Source organism: Spea bombifrons, chromosome 2 (assembly GCF_027358695.1).
Source record: "Spea bombifrons isolate aSpeBom1 chromosome 2, aSpeBom1.2.pri, whole genome shotgun sequence".
Classification (NCBI taxonomy): domain Eukaryota; kingdom Metazoa; phylum Chordata; class Amphibia; order Anura; family Pelobatidae; genus Spea; species Spea bombifrons.
The window spans coordinates 139783630-139803116 of record NC_071088.1 but is presented as its reverse complement, the minus strand read 5'-3'; the positions used below and the strand labels follow the sequence as shown (position 1 = coordinate 139803116).

The 19487-nt window shown below is 46.0% G+C and overlaps 1 protein-coding gene across 2 annotated transcripts in view; it reads left to right on the top strand.

Moving 5' to 3' along the window:
• GDPD5 (glycerophosphodiester phosphodiesterase domain containing 5) overlaps window positions 1-19487 on the top strand; it is a 69701-nt gene that overhangs the window by 9142 nt on the left and 41072 nt on the right. For both annotated transcript variants that reach the window (XM_053456717.1, XM_053456716.1), the window contains exon 2: window positions 16092-16265. In XM_053456717.1, coding sequence (XP_053312692.1) covers window positions 16149-16265 — 117 coding nt within the window. In that variant the 5' untranslated portion in view covers window positions 16092-16148. The remainder of the gene's footprint in view (window positions 1-16091; window positions 16266-19487) is intronic.

Below are 19487 nucleotides of genomic sequence, written 5' to 3'. Positions count from 1 at the left end.
ACAGTAATATAACCCCCCAGCGCTGCATACAGTAATATAACCCCCAGCGCTGTATACAGTAATATAACCCCCCAGCGCTGTATACAGTAATATAACCCACCCAGCGCTGTATACAGTAATATAACCCCCCCAGCGCTATATACAGTAATAACCCCCAGCGCTGTATACAGTAATATAACCCACCCAGCGCTGTATACAGTAATATAACCCCCCAGTGCTGTATACAGTAATATAACCCCCCAGCGCTGTATACAGTAATATAACCCCCAGCGCTGTATACAGTAATATAACCCCCAGCACTGTATACAGTAATAACCCTAGCACTGTATACAGTAATATAACCCCCAGCGCTGTATACAGTAATATAACCCCCCAGCGCTGTATACAGTAATATAACCCCCCCAGCGCTGTATACAGTAATATAACCCCCAGCGCTGTATACAGTAATATAACCCCCCCAGCGCTGTATACAGTAATATAACCCCCAGCGCTGTATACAGTAATATAACCCCCCAGCGCTGTATACAGTAATATAACCCCCCAGCGCTGTATACAGTAATATAACCCCCAGCACTGTATACAGTAATATAACCCCCAGCACTGTATACAGTAATATAACCCCCCCAGCGCTGTATACAGTGATATAACCCCCCCAGCGCTGTATACAGTAATATAACCCCCAGCGCTGTATACAGTAATATAACCCCCAGCGCTGTATACAGTAATATAACCCCCCCAGCGCTGTATACAGTAATATAACCCCCCAGTGCTGTATACAGTAATATAACCCCCCCAGCGCTGTATACAGTGATATAACCCCCCCAGCGCTGTATACAGTAATATAACCCCCAGCGCTGTATACAGTAATATAACCCCCAGCGCTGTATACAGTAATATAACCCCCCCAGCGCTGTATACAGTAATATAACCCCCCAGTGCTGTATACAGTAATATAACCCCCCCAGCGCTGTATACAGTAATATAACCCCCCAGCGCTGTATACAGTAATATAACCCCCCCCAGTGCTGTATACAGTAATATAACCCCCAGCGCTGTATACAGTAATATAACCCCCCAGCGCTGTATACAGTTATATAACCCCCAGCGCTGTATACAGTAATATAACCCCCAGCGCTGTATACAGTAATATAACCCCCCAGCGCTGTATACAGTAATATAACCCCCCCAGCGCTGTATACAGTAATATAACCCCCCCAGCACTGTATACAGTAATAACCCCCAGCACTGTATACAGTAATATAACCCCCAGCGCTGTATACAGTAATATAACCCCAGCGCTGTATACAGTAATATAACCCCCAGCGCTGTATACAGTAATATAACCCCCAGCGCTGTATACAGTAATATAACCCCCAGCACTGTATACAGTAATATAACCCCCAGCACTGTATACAGTAATATAACCCCCCAGCGCTGTATACAGTAATATAACCCCCCAGCGCTGTATACAGTAATATAACCCCCAGTGCTGTATACAGTAATATAACCCCCAGTGCTATATACAGTAATATAAACCCCCAGCGCTGTATACAGTAATATAACCCCCAGCGCTGTATACAGTAATATAACCCCCCAGCGCTGTATACAGTAATATAATCCCCCCAGCGCTGTATACAGTAATATAACCCCCCCAGCGCTGTATACAGTAATATAACCCCCCAGCACTGTATACAGTAATATAACCCCCAGCGCTGTATACAGTAATATAACCCCCAGCGCTGCATACAGTAATATAACCCCCCAGCGCTGTATACAGTAATATAACCCCCCAGCGCTGTATACAGTAATATAACCCCCCCCCCCGGCACTGTATGTAGGAGTTGGGGGGGGTTTAGTAGATTGGGGGTCAGATAACAGAGTGAGAATCATACAAATGATATGCAGCTGCCTGAAAATATTATATTATGGGGCAAAAACTACAACTGTAAATATTTATATTCTATGTAGACTGTCTGCCCGTAACATCCAAAGAAGAAAGCATGAAAAATAGTGATAGAACCCCCTGTTTAGTTTACCCAGTCCTTTCTCTCTCTGTTCCCCTGATGCCCCTCTCTCCTCCCCTGATGCCCCTCTCTCCTCCCCTGATGCCCCTCTCTCCCCCCTGATACCCCCTGATCGCAGGGTTCTACAGCCCTAAAAGCCCCGATAATGTGTATAGAAACAGCAGGGAACGGCTTTATAAATTAAACTGCTTTCCATGCTCTGAGCTCTGACCATCGTGCATGCTGGGAGTTGGAGTCCTCAGTAGGCAGAGCGTCTTCGCCAAGACACGCTGTGCCCTAAAGAAACCCCACGCAGCGTGTGCCCTTCGCCCGGCAGCGTCCGCGGCTCTCTCTCTCGCGCAGTCCTCGGGGAGATGTTTAGCGAAGCTTCGTGGGAAGTAATCCGTGGATTAAGCCCTGGATTTACTAAACTGTGCGGCACTAAGTGTTTCCTGACGAGCTCCGTCGAGTGAATCGGCGTCAAAGCCCGCTGGACAGCCGTGTTGCGAATCATTTCTATTACGCGAGGACAGGGCTGCGATTTTATTGCTGAGATAAATTCTGTATAGGAAGCCTGTATGTTAGTGAATAGTATTACCGCTTATTGATTATTATAGCACCGTCATATACCGCGGCGCGGTACAATGCACTCATACCTGAGATACAGGAGCGGACTCTATCTCCTTCCCTTTCCCGAAATTCTAATACACCCGTATCGCTGAATTTTATCGTTTATTGTGATTATTCCTCCAATCTTTATTTTTGGTATTATTTTTTGTGTGTTTTTTTATAATTATAGTATATAAAATACATATTTTTTTTTTACTCCATAAAAATTCAGTTGAAACGCATTTTTTTCGGTAAGCGTCATTTGCGATATCGCGCCTGCCATGGTCGGCAGTAACGGTGGTCACAGTTGAACCGCCGGGCTCTGAAAGGGTTAAAAAGCTATATATATCCCTGAAATCAGCCCATTTCGCAGCATGAAGAAGTGATTTTTGGGGTGTAAGAGCTCCAACTTCCATACCTCTCAACGACCGGCGAATCAGAATGCCGGGAAGGGGGGCCGGAGCTTGGGAATTAGCGTGTCTGCGCATGCGCTGTATACAACCTACGGTGTTGATTGCTGTCCCACTGAGCTCTACCTCTGTCCTGAAAAGGCAAAGAGTAGCAAAATCGGGACTGTCTTGCACAAAGCGGGACAGTTGGGAGGCATGCATTTGTAATTGTTTCATGAACTAGAGTCCCAGTGTGGCAGGGATTGCCCGGAGTATCCTGAGTAGGTGTCGGCGGGTTGGCGGATCCGATCTGCCGACGGCTCGGCTATTCCTGGTCTCCGGGTTACCCGGAAACGCCGTCCGTAGACTCGGATTCCCGTTGGCGGATTGCCCCGGCCCAGCTGTTTCCTCCCCGAGTACATTGTGAATGAGATAAAATCTGCCCCTCCAGTCCCGGCACTCGCAGGGCTTCTTCCTCTCGAACACCACTTCGCTGAGTCCTTCTTGTTTGTAAATCTATACCTGCCAACTGCCTTAGATTTCCCGGAACAAAACGATAATCCCTCTGTATGTGGCATGTTCTATACACATACATATATATATATAATGTACCTGACACGGGGAAGGGGTCACATAGGAGAGGTTTCACCTGGAGGGTCCACAGGGTTTGTTATAAGGGACTTAACTTTTACTGAGAGGGTAGTAGATAAGTAGAACAGCCTCCCAGCAGAAGCGGTAGAAGGTAATACAGTGAGGGGATTTAAACATGCATGGGATAGACATACGGCTCCTGAGTCCTGAAACGGCGGGGAGATAAATCTATTTTTGCCTCATAGAATAATAATATTCTCTCCCTTCTCCTCCCCGGCGCTTCCAAAGGCTGTCTGGACCAATCAGTAACTTAACAATATGGGAGGCATGATGTAACGGGGAGGAATAATCATACAGATTAGGGGTGTGGTTACAGGTATGGCAGGGGGCAGAGCTATTGATAACATCGGCGTTATATATATCTAATATATAGAAATAGAACCCGTTCCTGATGAGGATCTTTCCCTAAGCGGTTTTGAACCTTTTGTATCCCAGCACCCTGCACATCAGGGGTTAACAGTGGAACAAATTGCGAGGTAAAACCCCCACTTTTCATGCTTTTGTCTGAGCCCGTCACGTGTATCGCATGTAACTTCATTGTTATGCTAAATATCCCACATTGTTCTTTTCAAAGCATTATTCCTCCCCGTCTGATATGTGATTTATCTGAATAAAGGATGACGTCTCCTGCGCAGGTGAAGCTGGATTTTTCTTTTTTTCTTTGACTTTTAGAGCAGTTTTATCCCCAATTAGCCTGCAAATCCCCAGAGAGTGTGCAGCATACCTCCCAAGTGTCCCTGTTTCATATTATCAGTCCCTCTCTCCTCCCCTAATGCCCCTCTTTTCTAGGAGTTTGCTGGGTATGAGGGTATCGCAGGGTTCTACTGCCCTAAAAGCCCCTATAATGTGGTAAAGACCTAATGCAGACCCCCTAACATCGCGTGTGTGTGTGTGTGTGTGGGGGGGGGGGGTGTTGATGGTCAGGGGGTAATGTCAGGACTGGGCAGGGCCAACACAGAAGGTGGGTGGGGTTGGGGCGTGGCCACTCTACAGGAAGGGGCACTCGGCTTCAGAGCGTCGTAAGGGAACTTTAATGGAGGTCCTTACTGCAACACCGAGGATCTCCCCCAACCGGCCCGTGACCCCCACTGCCTGGCAAAGTGGGGCAGCTAAGTAGAACCCTTAAAGCTAGACTGTCCCGCAAAAGCCAGGACTGTTGGGATGTATTCTCTGTTTCTTTGTGCAGCTGTGCCATTGAGACGCCGCGGATGAATGTGCTGACACTCGGCTCCCATTCACTCGCTTCTGCGCTCGTTCATTCTCTGTAATTGGCGGGTGTGAGATTGTTCTCACTTTTTATATGAAACGCGGCAGTGATTGGCTATTCTCCGCCCAACATCACTGGATTTTTCCTGTTTTTGCGAGAATTCCGTTAATTTGCAGCATTTTAGATCATTGCGATCCAAACCGATAGATCACGAGGGGTTTTCTATACACATTATCGGGGCTTTTAGGGCCGTCGAACCCTGCGATGCCCTCATACCCAGCAAACACTCCGACCTCCTAGATGAAATGATGAGGGTCGTGCTGTCCGGATGTCCGGAGAAATGAGTATTGCTATTCCTTATTGGGTGCTAACATATTCCGTAGCGCCGTACGATATAAACGCAGGGCTTTACCCCTCCGTAACGATACATTTACACGCACCGACACATCGTAGTCCAGGACTTGGCCTCTGGGCTTGCAATCTAGTTCCTGGCCGTCTTCTGAGGACCCAGGTGGGAATACGGATTAAAGCGATTTCTGAAGAATTTAATACACACTATTGAAAGAAATAAAATACTGTCCCTAGGGAGAAGCTGCAGCGCACAGTGCGCGGATATGATGTCATAGGACGGGCTTAGGGCGTCTCTGGGCGTCTCGCGTAATAATTCATATTAAAGGACCTTCTAAGCGGGCTTACTGACGGTAATAATAAGAGAAGCTGCAGCTTCTGCAGAACCCCCCCCCATGCATTTGTAAGGGGGACGCCACAAAAATATGACCGGACCCCTCAGCTGTTGGATGTTGGATGCATTAAAGCCACGCGGTGGTCGCAGCGCTCCTTTACCAAACGTTCACGGCATTCTAAAACTATCATGACGCTCGTTAGCCCGGAGCTGACGCTCTCTTTTTTTTCCCAGCTGTTTGGGAATTCTGTCTTTATTTCGTTTTTTTTTCTTTCTTTATATGGCTGTTAATGATGTTTTAAAGACCCTCGAAGCCGCTACTTGGGGGTCTCATCGCATATTCTCAATCAGTCTCTTCTATGAAATAACTGCTTAGAAGAATTGATTTATTGGTTGGTGGCCCCCCCCCAGGAACATTTCGCATGTCTCGATAGTCGTTATTACTTCATTAACGAGCCCCTCTTTCCTCCCCTGATGCCCCTCTTTTCTAGGAGGTCAGAATGTTTGCTGGGTATGAGGGGGTCGCCGGGTTCTACAGCCCTAAAAGCCCCGATAATGTGTATAGAAACAGCAGGGAACGGCTTCATAAATTAAACGGGGTGAAAAAACCCCATTATTCTTCTAAATCTATTATCCGGTTGCACGAATAGAATGTTTTTGGGGTAGCGGTAATTTCGTATCAGTCTTTGGTGTGTTGGCAGGTATGGTTTAGGGTAACATTGTCTGTACTCTCCCTCGGAGGTCACTCGGTGTCTTTGGGTTGGAGTCCGGATTCCCGGAACCGGCGCGGTTGTTGTTAAATCCCGTGCTGTTTCTGGAGGTGGAAAACGAGTCGGTTTTGGCCGCTTGGAATATTACATCTTTCTCTAAATATAGCTCGGAAAATCTTGGTCGGACTGGGAGTGATCCTGGTTCCGTCCCCAGGCGCTGCCCTGTGCTCATCCGACGCCTCCCGCCCTCCCGGCAACTTGTCGTCTTAACAACCCCTGGCGCTCTTTTTGCTCCCCCGCTGCATCCCCTCCCTGATGCCAACACGTTGCGTCTCCATTAGGACCCCCCCACACACAAAGAAGATTCCCGCGTTCCGCTAGACCTATGTTTTTGTAAAAAGTATAAAATGTGTATTTGATCGCGTCACAAACTAAAGTTCCTCTTGTTCCACCATCAGCCCTATCCCCAACCTGTCTTGTTGCCTCTTGAGGTCCACCACCTCGTCCGTGACCCTTCTTCTCCAGCACTCTGTCCTCCATCTCCTCTGTCGGCTCTTAAACGATCTTTAACTTGGTGAGAGACGTGGATTTACCAAAACAATCCATACGTAAAGCCGTTTAGCAGATAGAGCAAGGAACGTTCTAGAGATCCTACTCCTCATCGCTGGTCAAATGTTGGCCTTCAGCCACCGAAATCTGTGGACTTTGCCTAAAGTCAGCGTGGGTTCTTCCATATGGAACTCGGCAAGTTGGTGAAGGTTCTGGAAGTCTTTGACCTGCAGGGCTCAGCTTGTGAGATACAGGAGGACTACTTTAGAATAATCTAGAAGAAGGACCTTAATGCTGATATTGGCCGTTAGAATAATCGGTTCAGAATCCCGCTGAAAGGTTAGATGTCCCAGACACGGTCTCTCTCCACCTACATATGGACCATCTCACGCCCAAGCTGGCCAAATGGCTACTGATTATCTTGCGTTATATACGGGCCGGTGGGAGACCGATTGGCCGATGTGAATTCTTTCTGTTTCTTGTGTTGGGTTTGATAGACTCGGAGTATGGATTGCAAGCTCTTCAGATAAAACCAGTAACCACTGCTTTAGCGCTCTGGTTTTATCGATCTCCTCCTAGATCCGTTGCCAGGTAGAGGCGTGAGCTTGGGCCACGTTCGCGGAAGGTCCTTGGTCCCACCGGCTCGTGGACCATGTTTCTCCGGTGCCCAGCTATTGGCTGCCATCGCCCGGAGGCAGATCTAGCCAGGCACTCTTCCTACTCCTGTCCACACGGGCCGAGCATCATAGGATTTATAGTCCACGGCGTTGGCTGGAGAGAGATGCCCGGGGGAGGCTGTTGTAAAATGCAGAGGCCGGGAACAGAACGCGCAAACACGACTTGTTTGTCCTGGCAAAGCTTTCGCGTGAGCTAAGACACGACGATCCTCTGCCAAATACACTTATGTCAGAACAAATTCCTTCTCCTGAAACGCTGCCGGTCGCCAGCTCTGACGAAATGCAAGCAACAGTGCAGCTACTCAGCGGATCAGCCCCTGGCTGGGGGGAGAGGAGGGGATTACAGCTTAAATTTTAACCCCTGCCGTAATAGAAAGTTAACTGTAGGTGTGTGAATAGTTAAAAATGGATCAATCCATAATATGTACTATTATTATTATTATTTATGATAATATTATTTATTATTATTTATTATTATTATTATTTATTATTATTATTATTATTAATAAGATCATGTAAATTGCAGCCAAATAAAATCTCGGGTTGGACAGTCCTGTTCTATCAGGTCAAATAAACCAAAAATATTAACAATACTGATATTTGCTATTTTATTTGTGAAATATGAAGTATTTATTGGTCTTTATTAGAGTTGCTGTGACTCACAGACCCCGGAGCCGCAGCCACGCAGCACAAGCTCTCGAGGGAGAGTTTCCATGTTGCGAGTCTGGGACCAAATGCGGTGGCAGACTTTGCGAGGGTCCGGGGGAGGTGGCGGGATCCCTCGGCAGGGGACTGGGAGGGCACCCGACTGCTGATGTGTGAAAAAGAGCGCTTTCCGGCTCACCTGCGGTGTTTGAAAAGACAGAAACGACACCTGTAAAACGTTCGGAAACCTTCCGTGCTTTGATACAAAGTTATCTTCCTAACGTAAAAGCGAACGCTGACCTAAATTACTAGCATGCTTTCTTTTTTACCCCAGTTGTAGTCCCCCCCCCGTATTATAATGTTTTCAGGCGGCTGCATACCAGCCGTTTGTATGATTCTCGCTCTGTTATCTGACCCCCGATCTACTAAACCCCCCCGACTCCTTATCATAGAAGCGCATTTCATATTAAGTATAAGTGGAACAACACCGTTAATATTGACGCTCTTGGATTCTATACAACATTAGAAAAGACTGTGCCTTGGTGCATAATGGGTTAATTGACGTAGTTTTTAAGGTCCCTTTAAACATGTCACAGTCCCCCCCCCCATGATGACATGTAATTCACAGTAAAATGAGCGATGCAAAACCTTGGGAGCTGCGGATGGAAACGCGAGAGAGTGGCGGGTCCGTCGTGACGTAACACATTCAGCAGAGCTCATTCACCAGCATTCTTTCTGCCGCCTCCCTTTCATTCCCACACAAAAGGAAATGAGGCCACGGCGGAGGCTGCTCGCTTCCAGCTCCGTCAGTGGACCGTACACCCTCGGAGTTTGTTGTTGCACCGCAGCTACCATTACTCCCGGCCAGCTGAGGGTATTGGGAGTTGCATGTAACATCTTCTAACAAAATCGACTGGCGGATAAGCGTCTTAATGTAAAATATGTTTCCAGATCTATTTGTGTTTTTCTTTTAATTTTTTTTTAATTATTTTCAGTGATTTTATACGAACCCCCCCCCCCCCCAGCCGAAGTATTTTATTAAATCCAATGTGTAAGAATGACAGGCGGTGACGGGAATGAGATACATTGTATTTTGTATTGTTTTGTATTTTTTTCTATTTGTATCTCGGAGAAATCAAGTCTTGGATACATTTCACTTTATTATGGATACATCGCGTTTATGCAATCTAATACGTTGTATATTTCCTGCCCCGTAGCCCGTTACTAATATTATTAATAATAATCAGTCGTTGGTCTCGTCTTAGATTCAGGAGCCGTATGTCTATCCCATGCATGTTTAATCCCCTCGCTGTATTACCCTCTACCACTTCTGCTGGGAGGCTGTTCCACTTACCTACCACCCTTTTAGTAACATGAAACTTCCTTGCATTCCATCTGAGAGTCAACCTGCTGACCGCAAACCGCGGACAGACGTACAGAAAGCCTAAACGTCTCAATCTAAACAGATCTGTCATTTTACAATTTCAGCAAAATACTGAAACCCATAAAAACGACTCAAACTTTTTATTTTTTTTGTTGCTACAGCAACAGTCTTTTAACCCAACGCTGCCTCTTTGTGTCATATGACGTACCAGAATTCTGCAGGCTCTTTGAAAACGGGAATTGATGCAAATTTGACCGGAATGATTGGATTTTTTGTGCATGAAGTGGTTGGGGTCATGGAATATAAAATGTTTCTATTTTATTTCTGTAATTAGTTTTAAAATTGTGATTTTCAGCAAAGTAGCAGCGGGGTGATGGATTGCTTCACGTTATCGCGGGTCACGGTTACACATACTAATAAATCATACATGGATACGGAGGCTGGCGCACACGGATTGTATAATGTGAGATCAATATGAAACGCAGCAACGCGGACCCCCCAATTACCGCAGGCTACGCGGACCCCCCAATTACCGCAGGCTACGCGGACCCCCAATTACCGCACTCTATTTTCCACGCGACCAGGTCATGAACGTATTAATGGTGTGTAAACAGTTGAATCTATAACTCCATTACAGAAGAGACAGGTATTCCAGTCGGGGTATCTCTCCAGGGCCACCATCATTGGGGTACAACTGATACCCCTGCATGGGGCCGGTCTCTATCGTTCCAGGCCCCCTCATTGACAATTGCGATCTGTTACCCAGGACTATCACGGCATGCGACCCATCTCTGGACCCTTGCCTGGTGGCCACTTCCTACACTTTGGGGCATGGTGGCCCCGTTGGGAGCATGAGGCTGGGCGAGGGTAGTTACATGCAGTGGGGCATTGGGAGGAGCATGGGGTCCTGTCCATAGGTTCTTACCGGGGCCCCAAGGTCTCTTATGGTGGCCCTGATATTCTCTCGGCCCCCAGAAGATCAGCCCACAGAGCATCGTATTCTTGTTGTCCGGCTTCGTCTCGTATTCTAAATAATTCTGCTGATTCCTGGATACGGGGTCTTTGTGGGTTTTTTTTTATTGGCAACGACTGATTAAGGTTTGAGTCTTTACAGCAGGAGAAACGGGCGACTAGATGGGGGCCGAATGGGGCCGATCTGTCCACAAATTGGTAGAATGTAAAATTTTAACAGTGAAATCCAGCAGTATTTTCCTGGCTGCCTTATTTTACTTCTTTCATCAAATTCATATAATGATTATTATGTTGTTGTTTTTTTAAGCGTGGTTCATATTTACTAACGATGATAATTCTAACTGGCTTCATTTTTTTACTTTGTAAATTGATTTATTTATTTTTTCATTTCCATTGGTCAGCGCCCTGGATGCGCATTTTTTTTTTTTTTTTTTGTATTTTTTTTTGTCGCTGTGTCGCATGTGCGAAGGAGAGACATCCGAGGTTTTCTCTTCGCTGAACATTTGGGAGAACAGATGAACTTCATTATAAAAAAGACGCCGCCAAACGCTTCTCACATGAATCCGTTTATGAGCAGAAGAGCCTCCAGAAGGGTTGACAAGTCTTTGGCATGGTGGTGTTTTATTTTTTTATTTTTTTTATTTAAAATGATTTTAATACCAAAAAAATAAATACTAGGAAAAATGGAAAGATTTTTTAAAAACTTTTTTATTTTTTTATTTTTTTAGCGCTGATTGGCTTCTAATTAAATAATGACTATTTTAATTATACGGTTGATTGGTTGGTGTTGTCGCTGTAGCAACATGTGATTAGTGTCATAGCAACTAATGGAATGTTCGATTCAGAAGATCACTTCTCAAGGTTTGCACCGAGATATTTATTTTTTATGTGTAACAGGATGTGGATCGTTGTTAAACAGAATGCACGGGTGTGATGTCATATCCTGTCATTCTGCCGCCATAGAACATGGTGGAATGTGGAATGGCTGCTTTGCCAGGAGCTGGACTGTTGGTCAAAGATAAAGGAAAGACTAGGAGAAAAGGTGTTCTGCCTGTAGGAACCAATCCTCCTACGACCGGGCTGTCAGGTGCCATGACCTCTAGGACTCGGACTCTTGGAGGAAGGAAAACTGGGGCGAACTTAAGTCTGAAACCAGGCCAAAGGATCGGGCAGGCTGGACACATTCTAAATCCCAGAACAGGCCTGCAAATCAGGACTGACCCACTTAAAATGGGATGCTTGAGAGGTATCTGAAACCAGGCCTTTCAGCACTAGTGGCTGAGCTGGGGATTGCACTCTCGGTGCATACTAACTTCCTCAAGGGGCTTACATGCATGGACGTAGGAGGGTCCTAGCGGCTCCGCGGCGGGCTTCATGCCTCCGAAGAGAATATGTCAGAAATGTCGTATCAGGCACCGGTTCTGTGGCACGTAGCTGCATTACCGTATCCATAAAACTTCTCTGATAATTGTTTACCGCTCCCAGAGCGTTGCTGATAAACCTGCCGGTTTGTTTGCGCGACTTGAGAACATCCAGAAGCTGTTTACGTTTTCAGGAACGTTTCCTTAAGTGTCCTCTGTAAACCGAGACGGATTCACGCGCAGGTGGAAGTAAATATTTTTGTAACCGGACCGAGAACAGATACAATCTGCTCTGATCTGGAATGTTACCGTCCAAGCGTCTCTGCCCATGCGCCGGGATGGATGCGGTTCCTTCTCAGATGTCATAACAATTGCTGCGTCTTTATACCCGGGGCTGCAATCCGAAGCCGCAGTCTGTGGTTGATTTTAAAGGGACATTGCGTTGGCAGGAAAGTGAACCTATAGAGCCCAATGGGAGCACTTTCTGCCGATGCGCATGCAGGAGTCTCGTTGGATCAAACAGTTTTAAATTTGTTCTTTTCTTGCATTTTCCAGCAGTTCTGCTGAATTTTATGATTATTCAGGAGTGGTGCCGTCATATAAACAGATCGAACAGCTTGGGGCCTCTTGGAGTATGAAGAGCGTAACCAGGAACTCTCTCTGTTTGACCCGGAGTCTCCAAGTGAAGACTTTTTATTCCGGGTTCTCCGGGTCATTTTCTTCTTTTCTCTGGTCAATTAGACCATGCCTCCTCCCCACCCATTTAAGGCAGCCTGGGTTTAGCCCCACCCCTTTTAAAGCCCCTCCCCCAGAGGAAGGAGAGCTCTCTGTAACCTCCCCCGAGAAGCTCCTGGCTATGGTGCAGGGCAGAGATCTACGCAGCTTTGACCCAAATCCCCCATAAATCACAAATATTTTTATTTAAAACACACGTGTGATCATTAATATTGAGCCCCTCATTTCATGCATTACTATTATTATTTTTAATTACTTTTGTTAAAGGTGGGGCTCCAGTATGTTTGCTTAGGGGGCCCCAAAAAACATAGGGCCAACCTTGCACTAATGACTAAATGCAGCATTAGTGACATCATTCCTAGTTCTGTCCAATGTTCCAAACATCATTTGTATTGAGGAATAATATTATTGTTTTTGGGAACACTAAATTGTCATGTGACACAAAAACAGTCACTGACAGGCTGTTGCCATAGAAACGGCAATTGTTTTTTTGTTTTTTTTAATTTTGAAAAAAAAAGAGGAAATGCCGGATCTGGTTGCTCTTGAGGGTTTTTTTATGTGTTTTGCACGAAAGAACGTTGAGTAACAGAAACGTGAAATTTCCCAAACTCTCCAATCTGAATAAAGTGATGAAAAAGGAAAGAATCTGGAGAATGCAATGATCACGTGATCAGACTCCGCTCTGTTATCTCCCGTCTCTGATTCCGAGGACACCCCCCCCGGTGTTTATTCCCGCTGACTAATATTGATCCCTGTGCAAAGAAGAAAGAATGGGCCTTTGTGCGTTTGCTGAGCGTTGACCTCCGTGTGGCCTTGGGATGTTTGCCTGTGTTTTGTAGCGAGTGGTACCATTAGAAACCGACAATCTGCTGGTGGATCGGCCCTATTCGGCCCGTCTAGTCCGTCCGTTTCTCCTGCAGTAAAGAATCAAACCATAATCAGTCGTTCCCTATCCCATGCATGTTTAAATTCCCTCACTGTATTAGCCCCTACCACTTCCGCTGGGAGGCTGTTCCACGTATCTACCACCATCTCAGCAAATAAAACTTCCTTGCATTCTTACATCTAAGCCTCTAGTTTTAGATTATGATATCTCGTTCTGACATCTCTCCTCCTTTTGAAGTAAACTTCCCACTTCTACTTCATTAAATCCCATTATGCAGACCTCCCAACCCCCCCCCCCAGTGAATCAGTGGAGCTTGGGAGGTAGAGTGTCAATCAAACCAGCAGTGCATGCGCAGTATGCATTCTCCGGTGTTCACCTGATCCAGATGTTCCCCAGGTGCAGAAGACCACTCTCTTTGTGCTATATCGCCCCTGTTTTTCCTCCCCATTCCGTGCCAATACAAGGGTGTTTCCTCCCAGTAGGTATCAGTGCTGACACCCACTGGAAGTTCACTAGAGGACAGGAGAGACTCAGCGGGGTCTTTCTAGACAGTGCAGGGATCTCCGATTACTCCCCCTGCTGGCTGATCGCACGTATTGCGATCAGGAGCGCTGGCCTATGGAACCCTGCTTTCTGATCACAGTGTATTCACCACAGCCAGATCAGGAGAAGGAGCGGGAGAAACCATACAAAATGGGGGGGGGGGACAGAAATGAAATCTTCGTAAAATAAATTTTAAAAAAAAGTCAAATTTATTTTATCATAAAAAGTGTCCCTTAGCCTTACAAGTCAAAAATGATATATAAAAAAATCTCTACCCAAAACCCCTTAAAACAATAGTATAAAAAATGTGATCTAAAGTAATCTGGATGCGGAAAAATCCAGCCAAATGTGATTTAAAAAATAAATAAATGTAAAATTGTATCTATTATCAGGAATAATGATTGTTTTTTTTGCATGATTTTAAAGCAGGCCCCACTTCTCCTGAAGCGAATGATGTAGATTTCTGCGGATTCATCCAAAAAGGGGAGTTTATGCTTTAACAACCATATGGTGTGAAAAAGCCCCAGTCCCAAAGGGGTTAATAATATTTGCTGAAAGTAACCTTGCTTGTGTTTAGTGTATAGAACCTGACTTTTTTTTAAGTCGGCTATTAGTCGGCGTTGGCAGATTACCGGCCCGGGGGCCACGATCCATCGCCACGGATCCGGCACCCACTAATCCGCTAAACCCCCGGATGATCCCGCCGTGAATTCTTGACCCTGCGCGGCTCATGAAGTCGCTTGGAACGATGAGGCCGCGCGACGCCGTTTAATCTGCCCCCCCCCCCCGCACTGCGTCCGGCCCGGGGGCCACAATCTGCCCCGGGAAACACGGAGAGATTTAAGCTTTTCTTTCATCGTTTATTAGAGAAGCCGGAGGTTTGGAGCTTTTCAGCAGCCGTCGTGAACGGTTTCTTTTTCGGGCACCTGAATAAAGCTAGATATCGGCTGGCTGAGGGTGATCAGAGTTGTAGTTGTACAATTGCTGGAGAGTCCTGTTTTATCTCATTTTTATAAACCCCCCTTAGACCATGGAGGAGACGGGAAGCTGCAGCTCCTGTCCTGCAGCTTCTTTCTAAGGTGCCTGGAATGCTGTAATGTCTTTCAAGCTTTAATCTTCTCTGGAACACTTTTTATGCCAAAAAAAAATGTATTTCCAAAAATCCCCCCCCATTATTATTATTATTATTTTTTTTCTGGGCTAGATTATTTTTATTTGGAAAAACCAAAAACTAAGAACAAATCTCAACCAATGAAATGACAGTTACGGCTCTAAAGCAGCCAATAAAAGATAGTTTTGGCCCCCAAAATGCGGGGTGAAATTTTTAATAAGAAAAAAAAGAATTGGGCAGAAAACAGGAGGGCCAAGGAAATGAAAATCATCGGCTTTCTGGGAATGAAGAGGTTTTTTCTTGTTATCCGTCGGCCTTTGAAAAATGATTTTAAGGAACGAGACAAAGAAACGCGGCGGGGAATCTCCCACTCATTCGATTGTTACAAGAAACCTGACGGCAGATCGGCCCCCGTCGGCCCCCAGCTAGTCACCCGTTTCTCCTGCTGTAAAGAGTCAAACCTTAATCAGTCGTTGGTCTCGTCTTAGATTCAGGAGCCGTATGTCTATCCCATGCGTGTTTAATCCCCTCACTGTATTACCACCTCAGCTGGGAGTTCATTCTAGCATTAATCCCCGTAATTTCAATGCAAACTTGGAAGGGTTGCATAAAAAAAAGATAATTTCTTGGTCTCTGGAGTCTCTCCATTCACCTCTGATGCTTTAGGTCTCACTGAGAGGGTGGTAGATAAATGGAACAGCCTCCCAGCAGAAGTGGTAGAGGGTAATAAAGCGAGGGGATTAAACATGCATGGGGTAGACATACGGCTCCTGAATCTAAGACTTTACCAAATTTCAATTAAACGTGAAGGCCGGTGAAAGAGGCTTAAAACGTGGTAAAACTACTAATAATGGTAATGCACCACATTGTGTGTCGGCCCCACATACCCCCGGGGAGGGATTACCGGGGTAGGGGGTATTAAGCGCCGTTCTCCGTCGCTCCGGTGTACATTGAATTATTTGTCGTTGGATTCCTAGGGCAGCTCCGGAGCCGATGGAGATTTAATAGCCGGATGCTGAAGCCGGGGAGAGATTATGGTAAAACACCAACCGCTCCAGTACTACGAGCCGCAGTTATGTCTGTCGTGTCTAACCGGGATTTACGGCTGCCGGTGGAAACGGTACCAGCGATCACATGATGACACCACGAAGGTCAGTCCAAGGTCAAGCGCGCCTTTTAATGGGGCAGACATACCGACCCTGATTCTTATGATAGATCCTGTTATTGGAATTGGTATTTCATTATTTTTATTATCTTATTATTATTATTATTATTATTATTATTATTATTATATGTTATATTTTTATGAAGCACTCACAATATATCTATGGGGTGGTTAACAAATATATAATGAAGATACATCTTATATCCCTTTAGTTAAAATATATAGATTTATATATCGTATATATTTATATATATTTATTATTATTTGTATTTATTTATTTTATGTTGTTTTTTTTATATTGTTACTATATAAATACAACTGTGTGTTTAGGTCGATGACCAAATGTATATTTGATAAATAACGTGTATTTTTTATTGACCGTCTGAATATTTTTCAATTCAGAACATCATTTTGTTATAAAAATAAACTTCAGCTTGAAGCTTCAGCTTAACCCCTTAATGACAAAGCCCGTACATGTACAGGCTCAAAATGCATTGTTTTCAATGGGTTTAGGAACCGCCCATTGTCCTTAAGGGGTTAAAGTAGGTTATAACGGCGTGCAGATACCGTGTAACGACCGCTACGAAAACATACGAGCTCTAATTTATTTTTAATAAGCTTCTGACCTCATTTGGTCGCCGACCAAAAACCCATTCCTGAGATGGCGGTCTTGGATGAGAGGCTCGGGGGCAGACGGTGATTGTTGGCGCTGCTCGTTACCCGGTTCTACCTATTTACTACCCCCATACGCAGGGGCAGCTAACCCTGCACCCCCCTTCCACCTCCTATAAGGGGCATAAAAGGGGCATGTATGTATCTATAAAATTGCCCCAACGCTGGTAAATGATGTCGTCTACCTGGTTCTCGTAGACTCTTTGGATTTGATACCTTTTATTGGACCAACATAGAAATATATCTAACGTTACGTAAGCTTTCAGGACCTCGGAGGTCTCTTCTTCAGATGGAAACCGAGACCTCTGAGGTCCCGACCCCGGAACATCACATCTTTTTCTTACGTTGACTCCATATTAAATAGAAATTAAATAGAAACTGTCCGCCTGCCACCGGCAGAGTTCTCCCACTTCCTATTCGCTCGTCATCCGGTAGATGTATCCGTTGGTCATTCTCGTTCTTGAGGGCTCCTCGCCGCTCCGAAGGTCCTTCTTATACAACAAACCCAGTATGTCGGCTAAAAATGCCAGCGTGCAGACTGCCCGGGGCGAGCTGCTTCGTTAGAGGAGTCCCTCTGTTTAGCGGACGTTTCATTAACGATGTTTGCAAACCCCCGAGGCGTCTCGCTGCCACTCGGCTCTTGCTGGTCCTCGGGCCCTCGTCTCGTTATGTTACAAAAATCTTGATTGACAAGCCTCGCCGTATTCCCGCGCCGAGGTCATTATTCACTAACCGACTGCGATCCGGCGGCAGTGCGACCTGAAAGAGACCTGAAAGCGAGCAGTTCTTGCTTGGTTTTGGGGTTCCCCGCTGTGATCTCGGATGGGGTAAGAACCCGCTGAGCCCTCAGCCTCTGCGAGTGGTCCTCAGCCTATGGGAGCAGCCCTCAGCCTCTGCAAGTGGTCCTCAGCCTATGGGAGCAGCCCTCAGCCTCTGCGAGCAGCCCTCAGCCTATGGGAGCAGCCCTCAGCCTCTGCGAGTGGTCCTCAGCCTATGGGAGCAGCCCTCAGCCTATGGGAGTGGCCCTCAGCCTCTGCGTCCCTTTAAGGTCCATAAGTAAGATTTGCCGTCCCTGCGGAGACAGAAGAAGATGATGTCACAGGAAGCGTTTCTCGCTCCGCTCGGATGCATTATTTCCCTTCGTGAGACTTGACCTTGAGAGCGTCCCGGATGCCCCGCGCTCCGCGCCGGTGATTGGATGGCCTGCAGATCTCCCCGATGAAACACCGTCTTTTTAATCATTTTGGGCCGAGCGTTGCTGGAATCGGGGGGTTAAATCGGGTCAGGTGTTTGTCTCCGTCCTTCCATATGTCCTCAATTGCCGGATTTAACTGCCTCAGCGCCCCCCCTTCACTGCGCTGCGTTACAAACTCTGCGTCCTCCGCCAGAGCAGAGAATGAGATAGAAGAGATCCGTCTTTCTTCTGGGGAGCTGCGATGGCTTCGTCCCCGAGGGCCGCCGTCTGATAAATATATAAATAACGGCCAGAAGCGCACTTACAGGAAGAAAAAAAATAAACTTTCATTGGATCTTTATTATGGATGAACTTCTTGATTTTATTATCTCGTTGTGTTAAGAATGACCGGCGTTTGCTTACTAATTATATCATTCTCTATTATTATTATTATGAAAAATAGAGTATTTGGCACTCGGGACAGATCCTACTCTCTTGGGACACCCACACTCTCATTCACTCACACTCTCTCACTCTCACTTACTCTCTGATGCACTCACACTCTCATTCACTCACTCTCTCTTACTCTGATGCTCTTCCATTCTCATTCACTCTTACGCTTTCTCACACTCTCACGCACTATTAGTCTCTCATGCTCTCACTCTCTCATTCACGCTCTTCCACTCTCAATGTCTCCCTAAATTCTCTCCCAATCACTTAGGTGTCTCCGTCCCACAGCTCCACTTCTGTTCTTCCCTCGTCTTCGTCTGCTTCTCTTCGTTATCAGCTCCAATGAGCAGGCCTAGCAGAGCACTTTTCAAAAAGGGCGGAGCCTCCACATACTCCCTCTTCCCTGATTGGAGGAAGAGCGGAGATGATGCGTCCACGTGGTGCGTGCCATGTTTCCACCCTTTTGAGGAAGCGCTCCGGGAGGCCTGGTCAACGATACCAGGGAGAAGCGGATGAAGAAAGAAGACAGAAGAAGTGGAGCTCTGGGAAAAGAGACAGGGACACGGAAGCGGTCTGTGGAGACGGTAGGGAGACATTAAGAGAGAGGGAGTTTCTGGGAGACTCGGGCCCTCCGATATTTCACTGTATTTGTAATAAGTAATAAGAAATATAATATTAATATAATATTTTTTTTAATAACACTAAAAATGAGGTATTATGGGAAATATGTTTATGTGGAATATAACAAATCTACCAATAATTTAAGTACCAATCATTAACTTAACACGACATTGATAGCTGAATGGGGAGGAATAATCCTACAGAACAGGAAGTGTTCTTGTATTAGGGTTATCTTATCAGAGAGACTTCCTGCTGTTTCGCTGCATCCGGCGGGTCTCATGCCTTCCCCAG